Below are 10314 nucleotides of genomic sequence, written 5' to 3'. Positions count from 1 at the left end.
TGGCTAGTATCACTTCTGCAACGCATAAAACCACAAACATGTAGGCAGAGCTCTGCAAGCGGCAACTGTGTGTGCCTACAGGCCTGGTCCGAGTCACATTGCATCTTTTGAAGCTTGCATATGTGGACTTGTGGTTCTGTGTATATAAGCCGCAGTCACTGTGGTCTTTAACATGAACGTTTCGAAACCATTCGCAGGAAGTAACAAGCCCTACATCTCACATGCAAGCCCACCCTAAGCTTGGGTAGGGGTAGGTGTTATTTTGCACACCACGAAAGACAAGGTGTAAGGCGTGCAAAATTGTCATTTCTCGTACACAATACATAATGAGCTTGGGTGCATTGCTGACAATTGATTTGATCTGGCTGTCTACATCAGCATCTTGTGATCCAGAAGAAATACAACTATCAGCTATCTTGTTCTCAGCGCTGGCAGGTAAAGTTTGTCTGTTTTTACATTAACATGCTTTATGTGACATATCTGTACAATTGTTATTGGATAAAAAGCTCAACAGGTGTTGAAATGAATTGACTACCACTGACCCTAACTTAACTGTAGCTCTGAGTCATTCTAGACATGAGGTCATTATTAGTCCAGCTATTACCATAGGTTTAGTTGTGGCTATTAGGTTTATAACACAATACATTTCACGTATTTGAATTCAATGTGTATTGCACTTTATCCTACTAATGGCTTTTAAAGACACAGTGATGGCTATATTGAGTCTGCATTTTAAAAGGAACTCAATAAGAGAAAAGGAAGAATAACTACTTTCAGTTAAGTTTCCAAGTAACTTACATTCACTCAGGACATTTCCCTACCCTATGTGGGAGAGGAAATTTGGTAGCATTTCCTATGACGCCCGCGTCTATAATGCATTGTAAAAATACTTATAATGCATTATAATCTGCTTATAGCACTGTATAATTATAGTTTTTTTAAGAACTCATAAATATTCCTAATGCTTAATAACAATTATCGATCGTTTAATAATACATTATAAAGTCTTTCATAGCTATTTGTAAGGTCAAGCATCATGATTCTCACAAGGGTCATAGTGTACTATACTTACTATACTATACCTGTACTAATCTTTTATAAAACATGATCACTGTTATAATGCATAATAATGTGATTATAAGTTACTCTCAGTGGCCATGTTTATAATGCATTATAGATTTGGGCATCATAGAAAGTGTTACAGGAATTCTCATCCCACTGCGTCTTCGATCTGTTCAAAATTGCTATGTAGAAAAGATGCATTGATGATGGTCATCAGTCAATTCTACAACCAATGGAACAGCATTTGATGGACAGCACAGTGCGGAGATAACCATCTATTGGAATCCTACAAAATAGCGCACCAGAAACTGTGCAGGAACAGCATTACTGTCATCAAGTGTCTAACTAAAGCTAGAAATCAAAAAGAACTTAAAGCAGTAGGATTACCTTACTATACAGCCCCCTTCATCTGGAACTCACTTCCACTGAATATCTGCAACACTGAGTCTCTTTCCAGTTTCAAAACTCATCTAAAAACCCACCTTTTTAAACTGGCTTATTCTCTTTGATCACTGTACATATGTTCACATCAATTGCTTTTAAACTGTCATCTGTGTTTTTTTTCTTCACATAGGCTATATAAAGGTATTCCCACCGTAAATTGGTGCATAAAAGTGTATTAGAATACAGGAAATGAAGTCGTTGCTTAAAACTTCCCTGGGGGAGGACACCCAGACCCCCCACTATGATATGGACCCCTCCTCCCCCAAAGGCAGATTCTGGCCAATATACAGTACAGTACACCCACTACAATATATTAGACTACACTGGTCACTTCCCCATCAGTCAGGCACAAGATCTGACCATAATTACACTTTTGCTTTCCATAAACTCTCGTTGCTTTAGGCTTTTATTTCAGTTGCAATCCTGGGTGTGGTACGCGATTGTCAGAGAAAATAAAAAAAGAGGTCAGAAGAGTCAATCCTCCCCTCCAACTCCTGATGTTACTCTGTGTTTAAATTGTAAAAAGAAATCTGATATGTGTGGCTCTATTGTTTATTTCTTCAGAAAGTAGGTCATGTTTTATTTATTTATTTTTTTCCAGGAAGCTCGCCATGGCTACAACCATCCCTGCTGTTGTTGCTTTAAGTGGAATAAATAAGAATCCAGAAGACTTACCAAGGTAAGATTAAACCTACAGTTTACACACATACCACTATATTTTGTTCTTTAATGCTTAAATCACTGTGTCATAAACTCATTGAGGCTTTTTTTTCAGTCTGTGCCTCCCTAGCTTCCACTGTTGCACTTTACTTCAAGCCTAGTATAATACTTTTTATAAGCAGCTAGCTAAACATTTCAGTTTCAATCTAGTAGTTTATTTCTAATATGTATTTTGCCCTACCATCTATTTTACTGTCATGCATTTCTGAATTGGACTGCAAGAACAAAACTACATTGTTGTTGTTGCTTTTGTTTAACAGTGCAGCTTATCTTACTTAAAAGGTTTCAATTTGTATTGTACTCCCAACACCTATGTTAAGCAAGATTGTGGTAGATCCAATACACTGACCTGAAATAATTGGAACATCCTAATCATTCATTTCCCCTTGCTGGTTTTGTTCCTCTGTCTGTTTCTTACCAGGTCTACTACATCACCCCTCACCAATAGCATCACTGTAAGCCTCCCAGAATACTACATTTACTATGACTACCCTGAGGGTGACTTCGGGAGGTGTGTGTTTGAGCAATATGGGGCCAATTTTATTCCCACCCTCTACGCCATTTTCTTCCTCCTGGGCCTTCTGGGTAACTCTTTGGTCATCTGGGTCATTGCTTGTGGTGTGCGACTCCGCAGCATGACCGACGTGTGCCTCCTAAACTTGGCTGTTGCTGACCTTCTCTTGGTGTGTACCCTTCCCTTCCTAGCCCACCAAGCCCGGGACCAGTGGCTGTTTGGGGATGCTGTGTGCAAAGTGGTCCTTGGTATTTATTATATTGTTTTTTACTGTGGGATCTTTTTCATTACTCTAATGAGCATTGACCGGTACTTGGCTATAGTACATTCCATTTACGCTATGAGAGTACGAACAAGGTCCTTTGGAATGATCGCAGCGGCTTTTACATGGGTGGCTGGATTTTTGGCTTCTTTCCCTGACATTATCTTCATCAAAGAGCAGCCTGTTGTGAATACTAATAGGACTAAGTTTTCCTGCTACCCTGTATATCCCACAGCAACTTCGAATGACGACACCACTTCATCCAACTCTCACATCTGGAGCATCTTCAGCCTTTTTAAAATGAACTTTTTGGGTCTTTTTGTCCCGGTTGTCATCATGGGTTTCTGCTACTCACAGATTGTCTGGAGGCTGCTGTACAGCCCGTCATCCAAGAAACAAGCCATCCGTTTAGTTCTCATAGTGGTAGTTGTTTTCTTCTGCTGCTGGATCCCCTACAACATTGCATCCTTCTTCAAAGCACTGGAGCTATTGCACATCTATATAGAATGTGAAAGCAGCAAAGCCATCAGATTGGCTTTACAAGTCACTGAGGCCATTGCCTATTCTCACAGCTGCCTCAACCCCATCCTTTATGTGTTTGTTGGGGAGAAGTTCAGGAGGCACCTGCTAAGGTTGATAAACAGGGCTCCCTGCAGGCTGTGTCAGATGGTCAAAGTCTGCATACCCCAGGACAGAATCAATGGGTCAGTCTACTCACAGACCACCAGCCTGGACGAGAGGAGCACTGCTGTGTAAAGTGTGTTCCATAGACTGTATAAAGGTGGGTTGTTATTTCTGTCTGTGTGGTCATCTCCACAATGAGAGCATTTCTTGTAAAGTCAAATAGTCAAGTTGAGAAGCAATTCTTGTTAATTCTCACTTCTTATGGGCTATTTTAGGACTTCAGTTCATTTTTCACTCACAATTTGCTTTAGGTTGATTTTGAGTTTTGGAAATGTAAGAATATGACAAATGTGACAATGTGTCAGCTTGAGAGACACAAGCCTGAATCTTAAATCTTATGGTATGATTTTGTAATAGAGTAACATGCAAACACAGTGTAACCGTGTATAAATGTAAAGGTATTTATCTTTACACTTTTATAAGTTCTATAGACTACATAAAAATGTACAATGGAAATGTACTGTAAATATGGTTCTGGATATGCAAGATCTTTAACAGAGTTGATGAAGCAGATTGTATCTGGAATTTTAAAGTAGGTCAGAAATAGCCCCGAAATAAATGTTGTCTTCTCTTTTTTAGAGAGAGACAAACTCAGATGCTGACCAGTTCCTTGCAGGGCAAACACCATTAAGCAGTCCCTCCAGGATTTCGCAATGTCGCGACCGCAACAATTCACGCAAATTCAACCAATCGCCGCGACTTTGGTGCAACTCGCAATTTTGACCAATCACCGCAACTTTTCTACAAATTTCACCAATAACCGGAGTTTCCCGCGACTTCAACCAATCCCAGCAGTCCCACATGCCAGACTTTGCATCAGTATTTGACTCTGAGAGCCAATGACCAAGTGGGAGTGAGAACAGGTTGACGTCACACGTACGTCGCCAAATTCATTTCACATCTCACATTTCCCAACAAAACATACAGCGAAAGACCATGCAAAACATTTCAGACCGTCCTGCCAACCTGTATACATTTTAACATCAATGTACGCTGTAACGTTTTTTCACTATAAAGTCGCTGAAAGCGGCTGCTGTTTCCTGTCCGCTCTCTGCAGCGGGCGGGGCTGCTCAGTTCCCCCCGCGACTGACATACACACACACAAACACACACGGAAGATGCAGGAAAAACCGGAGATGAAACGTACAAGATTACCTAAATTGAGGACAGCTACGCTCGTTATTGTAAGTGCAATAAGTCCAATAAGTACTTTATCAAACCGTATGAATGTGTGTCCCAGGCCAGGTTAGGAAATTAACTAACAATGTAAAGATCAACAAGCCACTGACAGATATGTTCACATTTGATTTATTCAATAAATTATTATTTGTCTTAAATCCACCAGCCATTTTTATATTACACCAACATTTGTAGCATCCTGAGCCTTCTCCATCCTGAGACATTGCAACTTTTATTGCAATTTTTACAAAAGCTCCCGCAAAATCAGACATTTTGGGCCGCAACAATCGCAAAAAAAGGCCAAAAAAAATCCTAGAGGGACTGTTTAAAAGAAGTGAAACAAATAGCTAAACATAGCTAATAGCTAAAAAGAAATAGCAAAGCTTTTGCAAAGCAAATGTCCCCAGTGCAGCTGGAAACCTAAGTACTGCAAGTTTCAAAGCATCTGTAACAGCAGATTTGCACCTCACCTCAACCTAGAGAAAACCACAACATGAAAAAAAGAGGAAGCATATGTTGTCAGCTTAACCTTTGCAGTCTCTGTTCACAAATTAGCATTTTGCTGTCAAATTTTGGAAATATCTCTGAAAAATTTCTAATGAGATTAATCAGCATTTCACGAAAACAAGTCATTTTGAAATCATTATACTCTATATTCTATCATGCAGACTGACTAGCCAAGTGGATATTATTCATACCATATCCTAACTGCAACATCCTCAGTTTGATTTAAGTTGGCCACCTTTGTTGCACGTCACCCCCCCTCTCTCAAGGCATTTCCTTACTGTAGCCCACATAATGGCAAAATGCCAAAAAACATAATGGCAAAGTGCCCAAAAAATATTCGGTGAAAAAAAACAACTCATCCAATTACCTGGATGCATAAATGAATTTCTATAGAGCCAAGACATGCAACTGTTTTCACACCATAAGGTTTAACCTTCAGTAATAAACTGACTGACGTGTAAAATTGGTGAAGTGCCCCTTTAAAAGTACACATTCTCATTAATGACAGTAGTATTCTGGTCGGAAATCCACCTGAATTGACAAAGTGGCCTCTAAGTGCTAGTGCAGTCAGTAAAATGAACCATATTTTCCAGGTGGGGCAGTTTCAAAATTTTCATTGGCTGAATTTAGAACTGCAAAAATGAATCGATTTGTTGTCAACTGTTACAGTAATCGCCACCTATTTGTGATAATGGATTAATTGGTTGGAGTCAATCTTTATGAAAAAAACGAAAAAATGATCTGATTTCAGCTTCTTAAATGTGAATATTATCTATAGTTTCTTCACTCCTATATGACTGTAAACTGAGTTGTTGACAAAACAAGACATTTGAGGCCGTCATCTTGGGCTTTGGAAAACACCGGTCGACATTTTTCACCATTTCTGTCATTTTATAGACCAAACAACTAATCGATTAATCGAGTAAATAATCAACAGATTAATCGACAATGAAAATAATCGTTAATTGCAGCCATTGCTGAATTACATCATACAATATTTCCACTATTTTTCACCTTTATTCAGTCCCTCCAGGATTTCGCGATGTCATGATCGCACCAAATCACCGCGAATTTGGTGCGGCTCGCAATTTTGACCAATCACTGCAACTTCTTCGCAAATTTGACCAATAACCTGAAGTTTCCCGCAATTTCAACCAATCCCAGCAATCCCACGTGCACTCTGAGAGCCAATGACCAAGCGGGAGTGAGAACGGGTTGATCATTTCCTTGTTTGTGATATGAAGATGAGACGTGTGTGTGACTTGAACATCTCACATTTACCAACAAAACGTACAGCGAAAGACCATGCAAAGCATTTCAGACCGTCCTGACAACCTGTATACATTTTAACATCAATGTAGACTATAACGATTTAAAAGTCGCTGAAGTTGCTGCCGTTTCAATCCTGGCTGTCGGCTGTCTGCAGCGGGTGGGGCTGCTGCTCCATTCCCCCCGCGACTGACGCGCGCGCACACACACATGGTGGATGCAGGAAAAAACGAAGATGAGATGACACGTTGACCTAAATTGAGGACAGCTGCGCTCGTTATTGTAAGTGCAATGATAAGTTATAGTCAGTACTTTATCAAACCGTATGAATGTGTCCCTGGCCAGGCTAGGAAGTTAACTAACAATATAAAGCTCAATAACCGCCGGGTTAAGGCCGGGAAATCCTGGAGGGACTGATACTGAGAGCAATGCTCTCCTGATCACATTCACACAGTTACACATTCACACCTGGAAGCTACCCAGTACAACTAGAGTCTGATCTGCTGGCCACTGAGCAGCTCCACTGGAGCAGCTGGGATTAAGGGACTTGGCTCAAGGGCACCTCAGTAGTGGTAATGAGTGTGGATTTTCACTTTCCCCTCCCAGATTTTATCCTGCCGTTCTGGGGATTGAACCGGTTACTTGATTATAGTATTATCAAGGGTATCATGGTATCTTAACTGATTATTATTTGTTTAAATGTTTATGTCTCTATTCTATTCTAAAGAGAAGCATCATATTGTAGCATTTGTTGTTGTTTTTTTTGTCATAGCAATCATGCTGATATATGCGACTGAACGTGCCAACACAAGCATATATTTTTGTAAGGTTATGTTTAATGTGTCATATTACTTTTAATAAAATATTGTTATAAAAAACACAAATAAATATTTGGTTTTTATTCTTAACACGGATATGTTGTTATTGTATTTTTTGCGTGAATCTCCATTTGAGGATTATATTTTGGCCCTTTTTCAAACTTTATCCACAACATTTTATTTTTCTACTGCAGCCTTGTGACTTCAGTTCTGTGGACTCTAGCCTCATTCATAAGGATGTGCTTGTCATGATAAGAAATCTAACAATTAATTGAGGCAGATTATGAATCTATTTGGAGTGACTCACTGGTAATATTGCTTGGGGGATTTGCAGCCTGTTATGATCAATTATACAACCGATTTCCTCGCGTAGTGTGTAGTGTATCGTCGCTAGAATTAGTCAAAAAAGAGAAAAACCTCGACAATTCAACAAAAATAGCAGACAATATCATAAGCAATATTAAACCACATAAATCAACAATAGAATAAAAATGCAGACAACACTTTAAAGTTGTGGGGTCCAGCATTTTGGCCCCACAAAGCTGTCCGGACCCCACAAGTATACTGGACTCCCGGTTGTTGGACCCCACGAATATAGTTAAACAAGAACACACACACACACACCCACACACACACACACACACACACACACACACACACACACACACACACACACACTTTTTAATAAGATATATAGGGTGGGGATGTTTGTTCTGTATTTGTGAGGTATAAGGATTTGTGATGTTTTTAAAAGTCTAAACCTGTACTATTACTGAAAGTGTACCTGTTTATCATCAATAAAAAATGGATCTTAAAAAAAAAAAATCTATGCATAAAAATGGATTTAAATAAATCACAGAAATTCACTGGATTAGATTTTTTTTTTTTACCATTAATGGGAAAACAAATTATTGAATGTGGATTTACCATATCAACATTGCAATAAAACTCAAGAACATTAAAACTGTGTTTAAAGGTCCAATGTGTAGGGATTTCTCCCATCCAGCATTGCAATCATATATATCGCAATCAACTCTCTCGCGCCACGCAGTTCAAAGTATGTATTACAGCTACGGTAGCCTTCACGCTTCAAAAAGCCGGTCTCTTGCTCTTTTCAATATCCTTTTTCTTTTTCTGGGCGAAGAAGAAGACTCCTGTTCCTGAAATTTGGATTTTGAATACGTGTGGTCCTCCATGTTTCCTTCTTCATACTTGCCGGGGCCGGGAAGCTACGATACCCATTACCCCCAATTTCCACCGGTTGCGAAACGGCTGCGAAACGGCTGCGAAACGGCTGCGGAACGGCTGCGAAACGGCTGCGAAACGGCTGCGGAACGGCGGCGGAGTCATTAGGTTTCCATTAAAGTCAATGTGTGTATTTCCACTGACTGTGGAACGGCTGTGTTCTGACTCCAGCACAGCTCCGGCGATCCGCCGCCCTCCGGAGCAGATATGCAGAGCTTCTATTTTTGCCGGACGCCGGAAAGCTGCGCAGCAATTCAGCACACGGCAGATAGTGCGGGACAGGAAGTCGAGCAGAGAAACAAAATAAAACATCAGGTTCATTTTGAAAATAAAATACACCGTGCTCACGGCGGATCATATTTCCCTGCACTACACCTCGAAAACACAGCATAGAGTTGTTTCCCCTCTACTCCTCTGGATGGAAACAAACTGTTGTTGGTTTTGTGGTTCTATTCTACCTGAATTCGCAAGATCTAGTGATTTCAGCTGTCAGTCATGGCCGCAGCCGTACCGCAACAAATCCGGACCAGGTGGGTATTGACGGACGGCGGAGCACGGAGCCGATACGCAGCGGAGCCGGTCCGCAGCATTTGGTCCACGCATTTGGTGGAAATCCAGGGTTAGCTAGGGTGACCAGACGTCCCCGCTTTCCGGGGACAGTCCCCGCTTTCGGTGACTTGTCCCCGGCTGGAGTTGTCCCCGGAAATGTCCCCGGTTTTCACTGTGACTGGCAGACCCGAAATTGGAATGAAAGAAAGAAAACATTGACCAAATGTATAGTCGTTCACCCATGCCCGGATTATCCATAAGTGCACTTGGGCCAGTGTCCAGGGGCACCAACCATTCACAACCAGTGGGGGTGCACAACATGACACAAGCTTTAACAATATTTTCCGTAAATTGTTATATTTACAAATTTAAAAAAACATAAGGCAAAAAAGCAAAACAAAACAGCAGCAAGCGAAAAGCCAAGGCTAAAAAGGCATGGTTTCTCAGATAAGAGATTATTTTAAAGTTTCAGTCTGCCCACCAGAGTCAATCCTCCCCTCCAACTCCTGAATGTTACTCTGTGTTTAAATTGTAAAAAGAAATCTGATCTGTGTGGCTCTGTTGTAGAAAGTAGGTCATGTTTTTTTTTTTTTTTCTTCAGGAAGCTCGCCATGGCTACAACCATCCCTGCTGTTGTTGCTTTAAGTGGAAAAAATCCAGAAGACTTACCAAGGTAAGATTAAACCTACAGTTTACACACATACCACTATATCTTGTTCTTTAATGCTTAAATCACTTTGTCATAAACTCTATGAGGCTTCTTTTCCATCTGTGCCTCCCTAGCTTCCACTGTTGCACTTTACTTCAAGCCTAGTATAACATTTTTTAATACCAGCTAGCTAAGCATTTCAGTTTCAATCTAGTAGTTTATTTCTAATATGTATTTTGCCCTACTATCTATTTTACTGACATGCATTTCTGAATTGGACTGCAAGAACAAAACAACATTGTTGTTGTTGCTTTTGTTTAACAGTGCAGCTTATCTTACTTAAAGTGTAACTCTCACCAAAATGCAACCTAGGGTCTTTTTGTGAATGTACCCGAGTCAAACTTTCGTTTAA

General features: G+C 40.3%; 1 protein-coding gene across 1 annotated transcript; it reads left to right on the top strand.

Moving 5' to 3' along the window:
• The first annotated feature begins 282 nt into the window (after nucleotides 1-282).
• Nucleotides 283-8252, top strand: ccr8.2 (chemokine (C-C motif) receptor 8.2). Its single transcript, XM_078253423.1, has 3 exons — nucleotides 283-435; nucleotides 2108-2185; nucleotides 2648-8252. Exons 2-3 carry the CDS (start codon nucleotides 2118-2120, stop codon nucleotides 3756-3758), a joined length of 1179 nt encoding a protein of 392 aa, XP_078109549.1. The 5' UTR covers nucleotides 283-435; nucleotides 2108-2117; the 3' UTR covers nucleotides 3759-8252.
• Nucleotides 8253-10314: the final 2062 nt, after the last annotated feature.

Source organism: Sander vitreus, chromosome 6, assembly GCF_031162955.1.
Source record: "Sander vitreus isolate 19-12246 chromosome 6, sanVit1, whole genome shotgun sequence".
Classification (NCBI taxonomy): domain Eukaryota; kingdom Metazoa; phylum Chordata; class Actinopteri; order Perciformes; family Percidae; genus Sander; species Sander vitreus.
This window is presented reverse-complemented; position numbering and strand designations above follow the sequence as displayed.